The sequence below is a fragment of the Aedes albopictus genome, chromosome 2 (genome assembly GCF_035046485.1).
Source record: "Aedes albopictus strain Foshan chromosome 2, AalbF5, whole genome shotgun sequence".
NCBI lineage: Eukaryota > Metazoa > Arthropoda > Insecta > Diptera > Culicidae > Aedes > Aedes albopictus.
The window spans coordinates 464600228-464622036 of record NC_085137.1 but is presented as its reverse complement, the minus strand read 5'-3'; the positions used below and the strand labels follow the sequence as shown (position 1 = coordinate 464622036).

Here is a 21809-nt window from a genome sequence, read left to right as displayed (position 1 = left end):
CTAGGTTGCAATAAATCAGTGTTAATACAGAAGCATAAGTATACCAGTTTTACCGTCGAATAAATGTTGAAATCGTTCAGAACATTATGTATCCATTTTCATATCAGTGCTCATTATCATGGCGATTAGGGGCTGTCCATTAATTACGTAAAAGTTTATGGGGGGAGGGGGGGTTCGAGAAATCTTACGCGCCATACAAAAATTTTTGGGGTCTCATACAAAAAATCTTACAAGGGGGGGAGGGGTGTCAGAAAATCGCTAAAATTCCCTTACGTAATTAATGGACAGCCCCTTATGATCTTTCAGTGTCCGACAGATTCCGACTCCTACCACAGACGCTCTTATGTGCGAAAATACCTTGTTATAATTTTCTGTCGTGTTAAGAATTTTAAGTTAAGTCAAAAGTTTTTCATAGCTCAAGCATAACATGTGAAAAGATCCTAAGTTCTTTTTGTTAACAAACATGATCGGTCGCTGTAGGGCCCAACTGCATACAGCCACGGACATCAGCACCCTTAACAGATAGCCCGAAAATGGCTCTTTCTGATAACCCTTTATAAGGCAGTGGCAACTATATTGCCACCTAATACACATATTTTTTTCTGTTAGTTTAGAAAATTTTTACAACTTCTGTTTTAATTAATTAGGCCTTTGTGAACACTCAAGATTTTTTTGAGCCATAACAAATATGAATGGGCCTTTTTAGAACAAAATGTCTCTCAAAAAACTGCCATTTTTGAGTGCATAATGGTACATAAGCTCGAACTTCTGCTGTGGTGAGCGAATTGAAAATCGAATGATGAGGAATGAAAGGCCTATGTCCCTTTTACTTGTGGACAACATTTCAACTTGATTGCTTCATTACTTTTAGAAACTCAACCTTTTGAAAAAATGTACTTTAATAAATGGGCTTGTACTAAAATTGCCATATCGTCGAAAATAAGTGACCAATCGATTTCAAATCCACTCATGTAACTCATGAATATTAGGGCAATAACCTGTCAAAAAATCAGCATGATTCATAAACGCATCACAAAATAACAACATTTTATATTTTGTTGACAAAAAGTTAAAATTTAGACCATTGAATCCGAAGCTATAAAGCTCAAGTTAGCTATCGCATAATTATACCTTTTTCTAGAATCTTTCTAACTTTGTCTAGAACAACCCGATCGTTTCCAAATTTGGATCACTCATACACAACTACATGATCAACTTATAGTAAAAAATTGAGAATTAGCAATTTTCTATTAGAGGGATATAATTATCACAATCAGAAATCTGGAGAAGAGGGTAATATGCACTCCCCAAGCAAACGTGGCCAAATAGCTAAGATTAAGGTGATTTGATGGGTGTCTTGCGTTTTTAAAGTTAGTTTACCCCATACCTGGACTGAAACTTCGGCGATGATCTGAAATCAGTCAACGCAAATTTTTTCAGACTGCAAGCCGAAAACTCAAGAAATCAAGCACCCAAATCAGTCGGCATTCGTAAAAAAATATATTTGACTAAGAGACGCCAACTTTTGGTCTACGTGATATCAATTTTTTGCAATTTCTCATCGTAATAGTAAAACAGCCTATATGTAATATAAACAGCCTCACGCTAATCTGCCAGAAAAAGGCCTACTTTCGCACACCAAATGAGCAGTGATGTAATGGTTCATTACACTACTGATTTGCGTTGCGTAATGAACCATTGCAGCACTGTTTTCAGTTTTGATCAACTTCTTGATGCTGTCTGGACGCAGTTTTGAAAAATTGTGACTTTCATAAATATGGCGCTGAACATAAGTATGCAGTTTGATGAAAAATATTGTTGAAAACTATCCTCAAGCGGTAATTTAAGAAATCTCAAAAAGCGTTGTACGTAACTCGGTGCAGAACTCGATTTTTACAGCACTCGTCGTTATTATCCAACTCGGCAAGCCTCGTTGGATAAATGTACGACTGTTGCTGTAAAAATTTTCATTCTGCACCTTGTTGCGTAAACTATTATTACCGAATCAAATTAACAAATTAAAAAAGTGTTGGTCGCTGAAAAACTGTTGGGGGCAAAACGCACCTTGAGGTGGGGCAATACGACCTCTGGCATTTCCCGCTTTGGGTACTAATGAAATACCAAGGGGTTCCATCTTACTATTTACAAATGGAAGGTGTAGGAAGTTGTTGGTAGTTGATGGATTGATTCTATATAATCTGCATGCAATACTTTAAATTCTGTGCGCTTCAAATTAGACTATTTTTCCAAATCTGGAAAACACAGGGTCAAATATTTGTCCAAAAAAAAAACCAACGCTCAAACATCTTGTTTGACTCGATCGAATTTTCATTCGTGTCAAACTAATGTTGTTTCTTGAGTTCTTTCTTTGCCAAATATTTGACCCTGTGTACTACTGGCCTTAGATATCCATTTCCACATTTTCGACACTTGAAGTAAATTCTGGTATTATAGACTATATTAATGCTTAAATATCTCATTCTAAGTAGAACGTAAGGTCAGTTTGTACGTTCCTCGACAAGCTTATCGCTAATCGCGCCACGACGTGTCAAATTTCAAAAAACAAGAAAAGGAAATGGTCTAGAACATACAGTCGAGAAAAAAAACCGTTGCGCAAGAATTGTGAAAGTTTGCATCTTTAATTTCTGTAAACAAACAGACATCTATCCAAACATAATTCCACCGTACTACTCACTCGGCTCGGTTGGGGCAATTGGCGGCCTTCGTCGTATATGTGTGAAATGCGCTCGTACACGACAGAATGCAATGCATTGAATATCTCGCCTCTGTCTGCGCGCTGTGTGGTGGCGCGATGGATTTTGTGGTTTGTGTATGCAAACATCACGATCATGCCCCAACCAACCATCCAGTCAACCAAAGCAGCCAGCGATGAAGTAAGAAGTGTTGTGCGAGAGTTCCCCAGTGGAGCTGGCGTTCGTTGGCTGTGTTGGTCTGCCGGACAGTTGCACTGGAATAGTGCGTTCATTTAAATAAACAATTTATTGCAAGTAGAATGAGTGTTCATTCGCAGAAGGCTTATTAACTGAATAAGGTTTAGTAATACAGACGTTTTAAAAAATATTGAAATAACTGATTCCCCAGTTTCTTCGACATTATTCGGAAAATCATTACGTGAAATGAAATTTACTATAGAATCTCTGATTCTTAAAATTTTGAGCCAACAACGCGAGGATCAATGAATCTGGTCTGCAGTTATTTTCGCCATCTTTATTGTAGAAGGTACATGTAGAAGAACGGCATACATTTTTGGCAGTACTAGAGCTACAGATTCATGGGAAATAATAACATTTTGTACCGACTTTTCGGACCCTAGGGGAGCGTCCATAAATTACGTCACGCAAAAATTGTCCATTTTCAACCCCCCCCCCTCCCCCCTATGTCACACTTTTCGTATGAGACCTTTGAAATTTTTGTATGGGTTGTCACACTTTACTGAACCCCCCCTCCCCCCTTAAAGCGTGACGTAATTTATGGACGCTCCCTAGGGTGAAAAATATAATTTGTGCATGCACGGTGCTGTGCGTATTGTTTCAAAGAGCGTATAAGAACAGATGCTTGTAAATGTCGATTATTAGATTAATCAGACCATTTTCTATTGGTTTACGTTTTAACAATTAAAAAACGCCTAACAATAAAGAATTTACTTCAAAATTATCGAAAATGTAAATCGGGAAATCCATCAAATGCGCTGGTATGTAAGAGGACATATAAACACTTCACAGTCGAATACAATAGTGTAAACACACTAGACTTCACTCCCCTAAAACTCTGCTCTAATCTTTGCCACTTCATACATAAAAAATGGAATTTCTATGGAGGGGGCGAAGACTAGAGCAGTGGTGAAGTCTAATGCTTTTACCCTATGTATCTCAAAAATATTGAATTAATAATTGTAAGAAATTTCAAAGCCTTATTGCAATGAGAAATGCTTGAGCTTGAGCTTGTAGATGCTACTCCAGTATCGCCAGACCAGCTACATTCACACAAGGAATCAATGAGATATCTGCCGGGGACTAACAGGCATCTTCAATGTGAGAGCGTTGGTGGTCTTCTATTTTTTTAGGCGTCAATAATGGCGCCTGCCACGTCAGTGTGCCGATCAATGTGGGAAAGGGGAAGGAAGTTATGATTGCAATCGTTTGTATCCACATCAGACCGAATATACCACTGCGCCTGAACAAATTCATGCGGATGTCGGAGTGTTGGTGGGATATGGTTTGCAGAGGGATCATTGGTGCGTATATGCCAGGTAAGGTAATAGATTAGTTCGATTATTACTATTATGCTAATGCGGCAAAGTTCGCTTGATTGCATAACTCGTAGGCGTTATCTGATAGACTGACACTGTGCTATGAAAGTGGGAAGAAAGGGGACCGGCTTTTCAACCGTTTCTGGTTCTAGCGATTCTAACATGAGATGTATATACAGCAGGGGTTCCCAGCCTTTTTGAGGTGGCGACCCCCTTTATGAATAGTCGAAACATCTGGGGACAATGATTTTTTATTGGAAAAAAATTGAATTAAATGAACGAAACCAAGTTTTTTTTTGGTACAGTAACGTAGCCAGAAACTTACTGTGGGAGGGGTTTTCGACGGTCAATGATACGTTTTTTTTATTCTATACTCACATTTCGTAAACAATGATGTCATGTGTACGTTCAATTTGAGTTATAGATGAAGAATAGCGGCGCAGCCGAAATTTTTTTCTACTGAAGGCGTTTTATACTGAAAATTTGTTCCTAAAATTGTGGCAAGGTGGTTTACAAAATTGAAAATTGGTATAATTTGCACAAAATATAATAAAAATTTAACAAGTTTTTGGTAACATCGCGGCCCCCTTGGACTGGCTTTACGGCCCCCCAGGGGGCCGCGGACCACCGGTTGGGAACCCGTGCGTTATGGCAAGTAAGTAGCTATAGGCAATTTCTGACAAAATATACAGAGGAATAGCCGGTAGAATTTCTGATGAAATCTCTGCGTGAATTTCTTCTGCAAGATGTCATCCGAAAAAGCTGGAAAGATTCTGTAGAAAAAAATCTGAAAATATCCTATCTGAAATATATGCCTTGAAGTAATATCTAAAGAAATGTGATTAAGTCTTTTTTTCAATCTCTTGTAGGAATTCTTAATTTCTGATTCATGATGTATCCGTGAATCATTTTATAGAAATAAAACATCAAGTATTATTAAAAGACTTAATGGATGGTTTTCTAGCTGAATGTTTTGAAAATATTATGATTCCTCTATGAAAAAGAAATCTGAAGAAATTCGTAGATAAATTCTGAAATTATTGAAGTATTTTCTAAAGGAATCCATGCAACATTTTTGGAAGCTATCCGTGCAAGACTTTCTTAGGAGTTCTTGGAGAAATTTCTGGAGGACATTCTAAAGTCTAAACGAAAGAAGATTTTGTGAAAGAACTGACAAACTGATTTTCTTTAGGATTTCCCGGATCATTTTTTATAGTAAATATATGAGGAGTTTCCAAAGGAGTCCCTGGTAGAATTTCTTAAAGAAGCCCTGGGAGACTTTTTCAGAAATTCGTGAAAGTTTTGGTTTGGAATTAATCCCAACGAATAGGATGAATTTCAGCAAGGCTCCATGAAAGAATTATCGAAAAATCGGTGGAAGGTTTTTCAAAGTTATCCGAGGAGAAATTTGTAAAGAAATCTGGAGATACATATTTCTGACGAAATTATTGGTCGAGTTTATAATAAATTGGAGATTCTCTGAAAGAATCAACATCAAAAATCAAAACATTACATTCGTTTACTACGACGAATTCCTTAACACATCTCCATTTACCCTGTCCAAACTCCTAGTGATTTCTCGTAGTAACGCAGAGAATTCCTCGGTTATTGGCCTAAGCGAGAATCACGTCATCACTTCCTTCCCCATCCTCAATTGACCTGCATTCGGACGCGGCCGGCGCTGGTATTGCTTATTGAAAAGTATTGGGATTCCAGTATTTACACAATGAAGAGAAAGCTAATCCCAAGCATCATCTGTTGGTTCTTTGTGTAAATGCAGTTGTCCTTGCAATAACAGAGGAGCAACCGCGGGCGGTCAATCATGCTCATGCTCATGCTCAATTGGAGATTCTCTGAAAGAATCCCTCGAAAAATTTGTGATTGAACCTCTAGGGTTGTATAGGAATCACTGCAGAAAATTATTGAATTGATATCACCTCACAGTCCCTGGAGGAATTAAAAAAAATCCCAGTATGATTTTCTGACAGAAATTGTGAAGCTTGTAGAGGAATTCATAGTGGAATTTCTGGAGAAATTGTAAGTTACTGGGGAATTCCAGGTGAAATCTTTGGAATCTTTTTCAGAGAAACCCCAGTACAAATTTTCGAAGGAAATTTAGAAACATTTTCTGAAAAACTCTGAAAGTTGAAATTTTTGTCTGTAGAAATTTCTGAATAAATGTCTAAATAAATTTCTGAGGAAATCTCTGAACGATTTTTTGGAAGAATCCTAGGAGAAATTTCTGCCCAAATTCATGAACATTTTTTTTGTAAAAAAAAAAAAATGGAGGATTTTCAGAAGTAAATCATGCAAGATGCTTTGGAAGAATTCATTGTGCAATTTGTAGTATAGGAGGAATTCCCAAACAAATCTATGAAGAAAATTCCCGAATGAATCCTTGAATTTTTTTTAAGAACCGTGAGGGAATTTCTACACTTCTGAAGGAACACATGGAAGATTTTCTTAAATAATCTGCAACATGATGATTTTATTTGGGGAGTTTTCTTCGGAGACCGTCGTAATAAAGTTGAAAATTATAGGTACCGTAAACTGGGGTGTAGTTGATCAGTGGGGTGAACCTGATCACTCAATTACCCGCGGATGTCGACTTTTAAGGAAGCAACAATTCTATTTTAACCTTTTGCAATCCAATGACGTAACATGGAAATGGAATGGTAACTTCCTTAAAAGTCGATATCCGTGGGTAATTGAGTGATCAGGTTCACCCCACTGATCAACTACACCCCAGTTTACGGTATTTCAATAAAATGTGACCGAGCAGATAGCGGTACAAACCTACACTACTCGAACAGAAAGATCGTTCTGCAAATGCAGCTCTATCAAGTGCTTGTCACAAATCTCTAAATTTCCGAAGGAATCCCTTGAAGAATTTGAGAAGGGATCTCGGGAGGAGTTTCTAATGCAATTCGTAAAGAAAACTTTTTGAAGCAATTCGTAAAGAAAACTTTTTGAAGCAATTCGTAAAGGAACTCCAGGGTAAATACTACACACTTAGAATATAGTACCGAACTCGGTTGATTTTCAACCGAGTTTTATCTGCTGAACACTCGGTAGTTCACTCGGTTCAAGAAAAAGCAACCGAGTCTTCGGTATACCTTTTCGAAATATCAATCTGTCAAACCTACCGAAAAAAGTCGGTTGACAAGAACTAACAGCCGAATTTCGGTTAGTTTCTATGATCTATCCATTCTACCGAACTCTGTCAAATGCACCGGAAATCGGTTCTTTTTAACAGAGCTTAATAAAAACTAAAATATTTTCTTCCGTCTAGAAAAAAAAAGCCCCGCCAAGTTTTTAGCAAAGTACATTTTATTACTAATTTTATTGTTCTTTTTTCACGAACATTTCTTATCCGGGGTATTTTAAAGCAAGCATTCGCAGCTTCCTGGCATTTCACTTGCTCTTCTGGAAGTAGTACACCACAATCTTCATGACATGTTAGTGTAGATTGCACCATGAAAGGTTCCTGAAGGAAGAGTCCACCTCCATTGAAGTTTCCCGTACGCATCCTCGGGCTAAAACACAGATAAGCATTAATGTTTCCGTTGGATTATTGAAAAAAGTTACTTACCAGTTATTAATCAACTTTTATTTTTGCCTCTGAAAGGCCTCTTTCCAATTCTCAAAAAGCAAAAACATCTTATTTTCTTTCGATAACTAATCCAGGAACAAATCAAGTTAAGAACAAACATGGCTGAAATCAAATGCATGTGAAAACCGAGTGTTCGGTTTCTTTATCCGGTGTGAGATTCACCCCGACGACGCGACGTTTCCAAGTTTTACCGAGTTTTTCCGGTTTTCGCTAACCGAACTCGTTTATATAACTATGCTACCGTAGTTTTCGGTTCAGCCAGCTCCAAATTATTCAATGTTGTCATACGGGAGCCGAAAATTCGGTTGAATTCCAAAATATTGTTGTAAACAACAGGTTTTTAAGCGAATCATTCGGTTTTTTGTTGGAAACCGACTAGATTCGTTTCAAATGTGAACCGAGTTCGGTACTATATTTTAAGTGTGTAGGTGACATTTTCAAAGAAACTCCTGAAAGAATTTCTGAACTTTTTGTTTTTTTATTTGGACATTTACGTTTTTTGTATATATCTATCGTTCAAAATATTGGCTTTTGAATCAAATATATATATCTTTTGGAGACGAAAGACTTCGATTGTAACAAGCTAGCGATATAGTGGTTTATTCGTTATTTAGCGAGAATTACCAATATGAATATGCCAAAAACTCCGACCTTTTTATCGAAAACTCAGGTTTTATGCAGTTGTTATATGTTTTGGTAAATTTTGGTATACAATTGAAATGAAAATAAAATCAAATTTTTGCTTCGATTTTATGTAAAATTGGATTTTATAGACATTTCGAAAATTGAAATGTCCACTAAATCGTTGTACCTCGATTTGGATAGAAAACCATAAAAAAATAGTTTGAGAAATATGACTTTTTCGATTTATGACCGCTTGGAATCCTTTCAAGACGGATTAACCACAACGTTTGTTTGTTTTTGATTCGATTGTAGTACTAACTTCAACATATAACCTGCAATATAACGTTCCTTCCCGGCGTTTTCGTCATTCTCCATTTTATGCATTTCTTATCAGAACACTTACTACGGTCAGAATAGTTCATTCGTTTCATGTTTTCGCTCGTTTAATACTGTAGCAGAACTGTCCGACTCTGATATGTTTAAAATAATTTTCAAACATACATAGTATTAGCACAAACAATAAGACGTAACAGCTAGAACAATTTTCGGGAAAATCTATCGCCCACTTCACACTACCATCACCTGGTGGAAATGTTTCACGAAACGCTGCGATGTGCGATATCATCAACAGAAGGCGCTAGTGTGAAACGTCAAACTCAAAGAAAAACGATGTGGGCGCCTCTGATTGTGAAAGCCATAATTCAAAGTTATTAATCAAAATGATCGTTAAAGGCATGGTCGATGGAAATTTCGCAAGTGCTACGTCTGTTTGTCTGTGGTATTAGGCAGCATCAAAAGACACGGACACCGTCTTCAGCCAGAGGCTGTACATACTGAACGAAACTTAACACTAGACAACGGACACTGTAGGATAATTAAGTCCTTTTGAAATGTTCCACTGCGTTGAAAGCATACCCTCAAATAAAAACCTTGTGTTCTAGTACCTCGTTTATTCTACGTCTCCAAGGCTCTCCACACAGCACCGCCGAAGGCGTCACTGCTCTGAGCAACGCTGGACTCGTTCACTTCTCCTACGACCAGCAAGTTGGTCACATCTATTCAGTGTAAAACTTAACATTAGTTGGTCCTTCGAACCGCGGATACCAGGTAAAATCAATTTTCTAATCAGCAATTATACAGGTGATCATAAATCCTTAGGTGAAGACAAAAATATACGACAAGCGGGTTGTTAAATTCGAGAAAATCTTGACGGAATCGACACAAGGGTCGAATTCAAAATGGCACCTTACGCGGAAGGTAAAAAATTATGATTGTCTGACACGAGGTCTCAATCAAAATGGCGAGAAAATGAATTGAATTGACACGAGGGTCATATTCAACCTGGCGCTTTTGTAAGAAATCAGAAATCGTCACGCAGAAGCTGGGAAAACGACGTTCTATGTTTAAGCGGTATGAAATGTGGAAAACATTGAGAGAGTGATCGACACGAGGGTCGAATTCAAAATGGCGTCTTGCGCGGAAGACGAAAATCGGCTATTAGTTTAAAATAAAGTTGCATTGAAATTATGGGATCACGTACCGGATCGTCATTTGTTCAAATATCTATAAAAAGGCTTGGAGTCCTAAATCTTATTCAGAAATACATAGAGAAACAATCGATCGCTGCGGTTCGGGCTGTAACTTGAAATAGTCTACCATCCGTTTATAAGTTCTAATTGAAAGGTGATGCTTTCTTTCATAGGTACAACTATGGCGACACAGGTTCCGGCAGATATTGCAGGCTCTCCGAAAGATGCAGCCGTCAATAAAACAGTGGAGCAACCGATTTATGTTCTCCAATCGGAACATGAACGTACCATACTTCAGCGGAACCATTCAATCGTAAGAATCGCTAACATTATTGAGACTGCAGCAATGTATGAGAGCGATGCAATGTTGTTGAAAACACGCCGTGACATGTTGAGGGAATGTTACAAAAATTTCGACCAGGCTCAAAACTGGTTGGAACAATTGTTTCCGGAAGAAACAGAAAAGCGAGACGAGGTGGAAATACAGTTCGTTGCCGGGCTAGCCATGTTCGACAAAGCTATTGCCAATAAAAGGGTTGGCGCAGAGCCAAAGACAAGTGGTGATCTGGTTCGTCTGCCGTCCGTGGACCTACCGACGTTTTCTGGTTCCAACGAAAATTGGCTGGAATGGTTCGATAAGTTTAATGCCCTTATCCATCAACGAACTACACTGGAAACGATTCAAAAGTTTGAATATCTCAAATTATCACTTCGAGGTACTGCAGCAGGTATTATCGACTCGCTGCCAACAACGGAAGCCAATTATGCAGTTGCGTATGATCTACTCGTGAGTCGCTACAACAATCCCAAGTTGCTAGTTCAAAAACATACAAGAGACCTGTTTGAGCTGGAGCCAGTTCACGTGGAATCAGCGGAAGCTTTAAGAAACCTGTTCGACGGAGCGAGAAAAAATCTGAGATGTCTCCAAATACTGAAGCAACCAGTGGAATCGTGGGATGCCATCCTTGTGTATCAACTGGCAAACAAACTGGACCCCGCTACACGGCGAGAATGGGAATCAAAATCATCGGGAACTGCGCCTCCAACATACAAGCAGCTGGAAACGTTTGTATTGGGCAGATGCCAAATGCTTGACGCCATTCCACCGAAGCGCAAGGCTTTGCAAGAAACTAGCACACCGAAAAGACCGAAGTTTGAGACCAGATCCTTTACAGCGACCGAATCAGTACGACGGCAGGGGTGTGCAGCATGTGACAGAGACCATTTCATCGGTCACTGTCACAGGTTTGGCGAAAAATCGATGGAAGAGAAAATGAAAATCGTCAAACGGAATTCACTTTGCTTCAATTGCTTGAAACCAAAGCACACAGCTGATCGGTGTCTCAGCAGAGGCTGCATCAAGTGTGGGCGTAAACATCACACCTCCATTCATCGAGAACCGAAGCCAGAATCTACACAGGGACGAAGTCGATATGAGAACCGTGAGTAAAATTGGATGCTGTTATTCGTAATGAAATGTATTACTATATGTCTTTCTTTTCGGTAATAAATTAAATAGATTTGCATACTGATCTTCATCATTTATCGACGCAATCCATCCTGCCGACGGCTTCCGTATTGGTCTTCTGCGAAAATGGCTCGCCTATTGTGTGTCGGGTGTTATTAGATTCCGGCTCGCAATCTAATTTTGCCACTACATCGCTGATCCGTCGATTGGGAATCAAAACTGCGGACACGAAGGTATCGGTTGTTGGATTTGCACAAAACTTCCGCCCCATCAGAGAAAAAGCGATTATTTCATTTAAATCGCGCACGTCTGCGTATCAAAAGACAGTGCATTGCTTAGTAACGGATCAAATCACCGGCCTGTTGCCAGCTACAGACTTAGACGTTAGTCAGTGGAAGCTCGCTGAAGTAACGTTGGCGGATCCAGAATTTTATTTGAGCAGACCCATCGATATGCTCCTCGGAATCAGCGTAATGTTTGACGTTCTTCTTAACGGCAACATAAAAATCTCGGAAAATATGCCGTCAGTTCAAAACACCTGCTTGGGATGGTTGGTCGGAGGAAATGTCAAACGGATGGGCGCCAGTGACAAATTGAATCGATTTATCAATGATCAAACCAGTCTGGTGGCTCGGGAATGGACAGAGGAAGAGGAACTGTGTGAACAGATATTCATTGAAACAACCACACGCAGTAAGGATGGAAGATTCATACTACGGCTGCCGTTTAAACCGAATGCTCAAGCATTGGGTGAATCAAAAAGCATGGCATTGGATAGACTCCTTAAGTTGGAAATCCGTTTTGCACGAGATCCACAGCTACAGCGTGATTACACTGCCTTCATGCAAGCTTACCTAGATTTGGGACACATGGAGAAAGTGAGTGAAGCCAGTTTACAGAATGATCGGCCGGTGTTCTACTTCCCACATCACCCAGTGCTAAAGCCTGATAGCAGTACCACGAAATTGAGAACGGTTTTCAATGGCTCCGCAACAACATCGAGTGGCATCTCCTTGAACGACAACTTGATGGCAGGACCTTGCCTACAAAATGAATTGCTGCATATTTTGCTTAGATTCCGATGTCCGACGTTTGTACTAACGGCGGACATAAAGAAAATGTTCAGGCAGATTGAAATTCATGAGGACGATCGTCAACTGCAACTCATTCTATGGAGATTCTCACCCGAGGACGCGGTAAGCACGTACTGTCTGAAGACAGTGACTTACGGTACCCGGTCAGCGCCATTCGCAGCAGCAAGATGTTTAAAACAACTTGCGCTTGACTATGCACACATTTATCCAGAAGCTGCAGAGGTATTAAAACTTAACAACATACATGATAACTTCGGTATACTCATGAGATATTTTGATAGGTACTTGAAACAGATTTTTACATGGATGATGCACTAACCGGACACGATGAGCAGGAGCGGTTGATGTTGATCAAGCAACAACTGATCAACATTCTGAGCAGCGCAGGATTTGAACTGCATAAGTGGACATCAAATATAGCGGAAGCACAGGATGAGGAGCAAGAAACAGACAATACAAAGATACTAGGCCTACGGTGGAATCCTCGAACAGATATGTTTTCCTTCAGCAATGAACTCGACAACGTTATAACAGCCACCAAACGCAATGTGCTATCCGAGGTGCAGAAGGTGTTTGACCCTCTCGGTACTCTTAGCCCCATAATCGTCCACGGAAAAATCTTGATGCAGGATATATGGTCTGAAAAGCTAGACTGGGATGAACCCCTACCAGCGTCGCTGGCGAAACAATGGACCTGGTTTTTCACACAGATAAGCGATCTCTCTCAGATTAGCTTTCCTCGTCACGTTAAAACAAAGGGTCATGTCGTGGAGCTGCACGGGTTCTCGGACGCTGCAAAACGTGCTTACGGAGCGGTCGTTTTCATAAGGACAGTCGACGAACAAGGAGTTCAAGTACACTTATTCTGCGCCAAGTCTCGAATAGCACCATCAAGCGAGCAGAGTAGTAAGGAGGATTTGACTATTCCGCGTATGGAACTAAGAGCAGCCACACTACTCGTGGAGTTGATGGAAACAGTAAAAACGGCACTGAAGGTTCCAATACAAGCAATCCACTATTGGACCGATTCAATGGTAACGCTAGACTGGATCAACAAACCAGAGCACCGATGGCCAACGTTTATCTCGAATCGCGTAAAGATGATTAATCAGAAAACATCAGCACACTGCTGGCATCACGTACGATCGAAGGACAACCCCGCAGATTTGATATCTAGAGGAGTTACCACAAAAAAGTTGTCCAGCAGCAGCATTTGGTGGTCTGGCCCATCCTTTCTGCAGGAACATCAGCAACCATGGATGCCGGAACCAGCGCGCATTCTCACAACCACAACGGAAATCGATGAACCTGCAAGGGAAATACCCGATCAGGCTGGTACATTTCTTCTGGATCGATTTTCTAGTTTTGGAAAACTCCAAAGAGTAGTCGCTTACATGTTGCGATTTATCAACAACTGCCGGAACAAACACCAGAGGGCTTTGGTGTCGGAGCGCCTTTCAGTGTGCGAACTTGATGCAGCACAGGTACAAATAATCAAAATAACTCAACAAAGGTAAATTGTAATCTGTTATATAATAATCACAACCAATCCGGTCAATTGTATTATGTACTGTTTACTAGGTATTTTGACCAAGAAATCAAAAATATAAGGAAAAACGGATGCGTAGCTAACAACAGCTCCTTGGTAACGCTGCATCCATTCCTTGATGATAACGGGCTACTGAGAGTTGGCGGGCGCATACAGGCGGCTGGAGTAACCTACGATCAGAAACATCCGTTAGTGTTACCTTCGAAATGCAGCGTAACCCAGTTGATTGCAACCGATACACACCGGAAAAACCTGCATGTCGGACCACAGGGATTGCTCTACGCCATGAGGTTGAAATACTGGCCGATCCATGGTAAACAATTAGCGCGTCAAGTGGTGCACCGATGCATTACCTGCTTTAAAAACAAACCGAAACCATTGCATCAAATCATGGGACAGGTCCCAGATGTACGTCTGAATCCAGGCAGACCATTCCAAATATGTGGAGTAGACTTTGGTGGTCCCTTCATTATCAAGGAGAACTTCGTGAGAACTCAGAAAACGCTTAAAGTATACGTTGCGCTGTTCATCTGCTTAAGCACTCGCGCTGTTCATATCGAACTCGTGAGCGGTTTGTCCAGTGAATGTTTCATTGCAGCCCTCAGAAGATTCAGTAGTCAGCGTGGTCGGAGCAGCATCATTCACTGCGATAATGGAACTAATTTCGTTGGCACAAAAAACGAACTGGACGCTATAGCTGCTAAATTCGATGCAGAAGTTTCTCCTAACATTAAAAGCTTCTGTGCAGCTGAAGGAATCGAATGGAAGTTCATTCCTCCTCGAGCACCGAATTTCGGGGGCATTTGGGAAGCTGGCATCAAAAGCGTTAAGCACCACATGAAACGAGTTCTTGGAACAAAAATACCAACCTACGAGGAAATGTTGACCCTTTTGAAACAAATCGAAGGGTGCCTAAATTCGCGGCCGATATCGCCCATGTCTACGGACCCCGATGATACCAGCCCTCTAACACCGGGACATTTCTTGATCGGCGGACCTATCATTGCCCTGCCGGATAAAAATGTTTCCGAAACTTCAGCTAACCGGCTAACTCGATTCGAGGAAATACAAAAAACTGTGCAGCTATTTTGGAAGCGATGGAGAGCCGAATACTTAAACAATCTACAACAACGTACCAAGGCAATGGCCAGTAGTCAACCCAATCTATTGGTTGGACAACTATGCCTGATAAAGGATGACAATCTTCCACCGCTAACTTGGATCACAGGACGAGTCGTTAAAGTACATCCCGGCCCTGACGGCCTCGTACGCGTTGCTACACTTCGTACCAAAAATGGGGAACTTAAACGGTGTATCTCAAAGTTGTGTCTTTTACCACTTGAAGAATATGGCGGGGGGAGTATGTAGGATAATTAAGTCCTTTTGAAATGTTCCACTGCGTTGAAAGCATACCCTCAAATAAAAACCTTGTGTTCTAGTACCTCGTTTATTCTACGTCTCCAAGGCTCTCCACACAGCACCGCCGAAGGCGTCACTGCTCTGAGCAAAGCTGGACTCGTTCACTTCTCCTACGACCAGCAAGTTGGTCACATCTATTCAGTGTAAAACTTAACAGACACGACACACATTGCGAGCACCAGTGTAGACGAGGAAGAAACAGTTCTTGCGAAAAGTTTCATCTCTCGGAGCGGGAATCGAACCCCTAAATCCTATGACATGGTACGGTTATACGCTTGGTGACGCTAACAGCACGACCACGAGGCTCCATTTATTACGTAACGCTAAAACCGTTACTTTTTAACGATCACTCTCCTATTCTCTGTAACGCTTTTTTGAAAATTCTAAAATTTTTGTATCGGCCGCAAAACTTGGCCGTAGTACCCCCTCCCACTAGAGTGTTAGGTGATTGGTGGACGGCGTCTAAGAGAACTAAGCTAGTGTAATCTTAACATATCAGTCTTAACTTTTTTTTTCGAAGAAGTTGTCAGTACTACCTCCTCTGAGCGCACTATTGGAGCTCCCACTGTCCCGCGTTGCGCTGGTGTGCTATGGCTTATACGCGACACGATCGCGCATGGAAAGAGAAGGAAAGGTAAAAACACCCCGCGCGCGCTCGCAGTCGGGCTTATTATATTGTTCAAGAGCTATTTCAAAATAATTCAAACGTTTCGCGACTGTTCACCAGTACGGACGTCCAACCCAAACCTTTAGGTTCTCTGACTAAGCTCCTGATCATCGTTGTTTGTTTCTCAACCTCCCCATCCGTCGTTTTATTTTCGTTTCATTTCTGGGAAAAAGTTCTTGCCGAAGGTGTTTGCTTCCTGGAAAGCAGCAGCAGCGAATAAAAAGTGATTTGAAAGAGGTGTTTCGGTGCTCAAGGGAAAGGCTTTCGGCGCAAATATCCTGTTTAGTCGCGCGGAAGTAACTCCGGGTTCAAGTGGATCGCGTGTTGCGGGCTTTGTGCGCGTACAAACCGGAATCGAGTGTAACGTCCGCTGATAGGCGCGCGCATATTGTGGTTTGAATCGAATCTCGCGTGTGTGCATATCGTCATCGTCGTAACACCCCAAGATGATGGAGAAGGAACCGGATTCGATGGCGGTCACCATGAAGCAGGATTATGCAGCCAGTGAAGTCTACAGCACTACGAGCGAGGCGCCACCTGTAAGTGACCCGCAAATTGTGTATTATACCAATAATTGTCAAACTCAATCGTTACCAGTTCGCTCGCTCGCTTGCTTGTTCCGAGGTGGTTCCTTCGAGTGGGCGAAAATCGTGGAAAGCGATCGCGAATGGGAAAGTGAAAAATTTCTATCCCTTGGCAAATGCGGTGATCATTAATTATGAAGAGTTGGAGGTCTGAAAGCTGCTCCGTCACCATGTCGCACTGCGACGGGGATTGTCGAACCTTGTAGAGATGCAGATAAAAATTAGGGTGTGGCCTATTTTCAGGGAAGTTCTTCAAATCACAAAGAATAGTATGAGGATAAATTCTAAAATGAACCAACATAAAGGGCCCAATTTGCATTATCGAACCCCATTCGTCGATCCCCTCTATGTGTTTTATTGGTTCAGATCCTAAGGAAAGGGCTACAACTTTCTCCACGAACAAGAAACAGACTGATTTAGTAAATTTCGGTCAGGCGACAAATCGACAAAGAAAAGTATTTGGTAAACTAGGTATCAAATTTAAAACAAATACAGTACGAATCTTCTATGCGTAAAGCCGCTTGTTTTCAAAACTAAACTAAAATTTTCAAACATTTTTACCAAATTGCGACTTCTTCATTCAGTACTTTTTTAAATACGACTTGCTACGACTGTTCTGTATACAAATTATAATATTCATGTCAAATTCGATGTAAAATCATGCACCTTAAGAGAAAGCCACATTGAGCTTAGGATTACAGTACATGTGATGTAAAATTACATCAAAGTAATGCATATTTTTGCTACCAGTGTCCATCTACAATGGACACTAACCGCGATATTATGCGGAAATTCAAACGATGATGGTGTAAATTTATTTACACATATAATTCTGAATCTAGCATTCTCTTTATAAGCATGATTTCTCGTTGGAATTTACATGAACTTACAGATACAAAAAAACTCACAAACTTTAAGTGTCAGAACTTTAAAAGCACAAGCCGCACCCTAATGCCCATGCAAAAGCGCTCCAAACCATAGTCAATCACACAGCAGCAGCAGCAGCATCACGCGCCAGGCAGCCGAGATGCTCTTCGAACCGATGAATTTTAATTGTATTGTTTTCCTACGGAATTAAGGCCATCCGCCGCATCCGAGAGCCCTATGTACCTACTCTCCATCCGAGAGTTTGTGACGTTCGAACACTGCTGCTTCTGCTGCTGCTGCTAAATGTGCTTAAACGATGGTGATGATCATGCTGAATGCTGATGGCTGCAGGCGACTCTATAATGTTGACTGCCTTGAAAGCTCCCCCCTCAGTAGCAGCAAGCAGCATCAGCAATTGAAGTAAAATGGGTTCGTCACCGTCAAGAGCAAAAGATTTGTGCTTCTCGTTTGCTGCGTTCAAGTTGTTTTGCTTAGTGTCGTGGTGCTAAGAATTCTTCTGCCGCCAACTCCGTCACAAGTACCTACTGACTGTAGAAGAATTAAGTGGGCATTAGAATGCACGCTTTGGGCATACGTACCTACTTTTTTACATCGATGGATTGTTCTTGATGAATAGTTAGTATCGCAAGACGTCAAGGGAATTGTACTTCAAGCTCTACTTTACTACCATTGGGCAGGAGCGCGTAATTTTAAGAGCATAATTGAACAATTTAGAGGAATGCGTATTTCAGATTTCATTATTATTTACGTAATTCATCAAAGTCAGTGCGAATATGTGGGAGAAGTAGCCGCTTAAGGACAGACTTGTTAGAATCCCAAAATGGCCGCCACAATGGCCGACTTTGGCACCTACTCACGATTTCGAGGGCACAAATCTCTTTGGAAACAAAACCAGCGCATCTGAGCTTTTTATTTTAGGCTAATTAAAAGTGAGCAAGAACAGAATAATAAAATACATTGTTGTTTGAAGCTTGCTTCTTGAGATTTGTGCGTCTGAAGTTTTGATGCAATGTTAAAGCGGGATTTTAAGACGTTTGTCCTTAATCTAGAGCTTTGTAATGATTGTCCGCACTGGGGTTATTGACGTCCCAACTTGACAGATTGGCTTACTGTTCTTCAGCAGTTCCATAGCTATTAAATGGGAGCTTCCTTTACGAATTGACCATTTTACTTCTATATATATGTATTGTGGCAGGCACAAAGATACTCTATTCCCAATGAATTCCATAATGAAAGTAAGTTTTTCCTGAGGACCCTTTAGATATAGTTTATATTGTAACGTTTTCTGAAAAGATAAAGAGGTTTTATGCCTTTTTGAGAAAGATTTCAAAATTGCGGAAATCACTCAAAGGGGCTTTTCCAATAATACCTAAGGAAAGTATCCTGAGAAAATATCTCTTAGTGTAAGTTCACCGTCAAATACGGATGTAACCAGAAAATATAACTAGAAGTAGAAGAGGATTATGATTGCTAGAAAAAAGCTTAGTATTGATACCCTAAGTTTAATTACAAGGATTGAAATACCGTGATTTCGGGTGAAATTGATCACTTTTCATAGTTTTTAACGAATAATTTTTGAATACATATCGATATGGTTAAATTCAATGCTTTAAAACAAGTACGACCATGGTTTTCATCAGTCAACGAGGTTAAAAATTCTACTGCAAATCATAACATTACAAAAAATATCATTTGAAATAAAAAATAAAAAAATTTAATTTCGGGGTGAAATTGATCAGTCAGTGAAATGTTTTTGTAATTGCTGAAAATAATTTTTCCTCCTGAATCAACCACCCCGGAATGCGAAAAGCTATGCAAAGTTTTTACAAGTTTACAAAATTTTTAATTATTTAAGTTTGAAGTTGTATATATCTTGAAAAAAAAACGCCTGAAAGTATGCAATCCCCATACTAAATATGTTACAACTTCCGGAAAAGTACAATTTTATGCATAAATTGCAATATTTATAGAACTGTTGATGACGAAATCGGGTTTAGCGAATACTTAGCAGCTAGAAACATTCATTCGCATATTCATTACATTTGAGATACAGCTACGGTAACAAAAGTTTGAAAGTGTCTTTGAAGTTCGCCTGACAGGCAGTTTCGGAAAATATTGATTTTTTTACAGAAATATGTGACTAATTGGCTGTAAAACATGCAAACCCATCATATAATAACTCTTGAGCCAGATGATGACTTTTTTTACAAATTATTTTAAGTTTAAAGCGTTATTTTTAACCAATTAAACTGACTCTCTCGTCGATCAATTTTACCCCACTGATGAATTTCACCCGAAATCACGGTACTTTGAGAACATACACACTTCAGGACTTTCACATTTTTTTTGACTTGTACAATTTTAGAAAAATGCGCAGAAAAACTTTGCTGAAGACCGTAAGTGGATTAAGTTAAAGCTTTTAAACCATGTAAAGGTGCTTAACTTTCACCATGTAAAAACATAAAAAGTAACAAACAAAACAGGAAAATGCCAATCTTAACATGTGTTCCAAGATTTTCACTAGACGAAATGATCGAAAGATCATGACGGAGTGCCACAAAACAATTGCTAGCTTTAAGTCGTTTCTAGCGGGAGAAAATGTATCATTTCTTCATTTGTTAGAAGAAAAACACCTTTGCATCATCTTGGTCCAATTTTAGTATGGATCCAAAAAATCGGAATAACAAAAATAGACTTAATTCCATTCGGTTCCATCGGCATTTGTTTTATAAATTTTAAATTGTGCATGCCGCGTCAACGATGATTTGAAAGTAGAAGAATTTGGTTCATGAAATATATCGAGTTTATGAATATATTCCTGAAGAAAGTTCATGGTAATGGAAACAATCTAGGGATTCCGGAGCAAACTAGCAGTTCTAGCATGATAATGTTTATGAAATTCAAGGAAGTTCTAGTGATTTAAAAAAAACAAAAGCAAATGGTTTGGGCAATCCCAAGAAGAGAGGACTTTTTTTTTGGGAATCCTCTAGGAGTTCTACTTAAGGTTCCCTAATAAGGAATTCAAACGGATGTTTCTTCACTGAAAATCCCTCCAAAAGTTCCACTGAGAATTGCTTAAGAAGTATCACTGAGAATTTCTTTCTGAGTTTACTGGACACTTTTCTAGAAGTTGCACTAGGAACTCCTGTAGCAATTCCATTGGGAATTCTTTTTAGAAATTCTACTGAGAATTCCACTAGAAGATCAACTGTGAACTACTCCATGATTTTATCTGGGAATTTCTCTAAAGGTTCGTGCACAATTTACGTCACGCTTTTAAGACGATGGAGGGGGGTTTGTAGAACGTGACGACCCATACCGAAAATTGTGAAGTCCTATACGAAAAGTGTGATAAAGAGGGGGGATGAACAAAGTCGATTTTTGCGTGACATAATTTGTGCATCACCCCTAAGAATACAACGGAGAATTTCTCATGCATACTTGAAACAGATTTGCAAACTAAACAAAACCACAGACAGCCGTGTGTTCAGTAAAATTATTGACTGGTATCCTAGTAAAAATTGACGTTTGTTAGCTGATCTTCATCACAAGTTTCCAGAATTTATTTATTGGATCTCTGCAATAGTTTGAAAAAGTTTGAAAGATTGCGAGATTTCAGTATTAGGGTTCTTCCAGGAATTCCATGGGAAATTCTTCAAGCGTTTTACCGGAAATACCTCTTGGAGTTCCACTGGGAATTCCTTTAGGAGTTCTTCCAGGTCTTACTTTAGGAATTCTCTCGGGAGTTTTTTAGGAGTTCCATCGCGAATTAGCTATTCATCTGAAGTTCCTCTAGGAGCTTTACTGGCAATTCCTCTTGGAGTTTTATTGAAAACTGTTTTAGGAATTCCACTAGAAATTTCTCTAGGAGTTCTACAAGGATTCTGCTAGGAGTTCCACTGAAACCAATGAAATTTATCCAGGAGTTTCTCCAGGAATTTCTTCAGGAGTCTTCCCGGGATTCCTCCGCCGCAAGGAGTTCCTTCGTCAATTTCTCTAGAAACTCGTCCGAGAATTTATCCAAGACTTTCTCCGAGATTTCCTCCAGGCCTTCCATCGTGAATTCCTCTGGGAGTTTTGATAGCAGCATGTTTTAGGAGTTCC

General features: G+C 40.0%; 2 protein-coding genes across 2 annotated transcripts in view; both read left to right on the top strand.

The window, feature by feature from the left end:
• Positions 1-9378: 9378 nt before the first annotated feature.
• Positions 9379-15717, top strand: LOC115266193 (uncharacterized). Its single transcript, XM_062853979.1, has 4 exons — positions 9379-11478; positions 11556-12820; positions 12880-14111; positions 14180-15717. The coding sequence occupies exons 1-4, from the start codon at positions 10194-10196 to the stop codon at positions 15513-15515; spliced, it is 5118 nt and encodes a 1705-aa protein (XP_062709963.1). The 5' UTR covers positions 9379-10193; the 3' UTR covers positions 15516-15717.
• Positions 15718-16255: 538 nt separating this feature from the next.
• LOC109418918 (bromodomain-containing protein 4) overlaps positions 16256-21809 on the top strand; it is a 95997-nt gene continuing 90443 nt past the window's right edge. Inside the window, exon 1 of the mRNA XM_029870840.2 lies at positions 16256-16772. Coding sequence (XP_029726700.1) covers positions 16680-16772 — 93 coding nt within the window. The 5' untranslated portion in view covers positions 16256-16679. The remainder of the gene's footprint in view (positions 16773-21809) is intronic.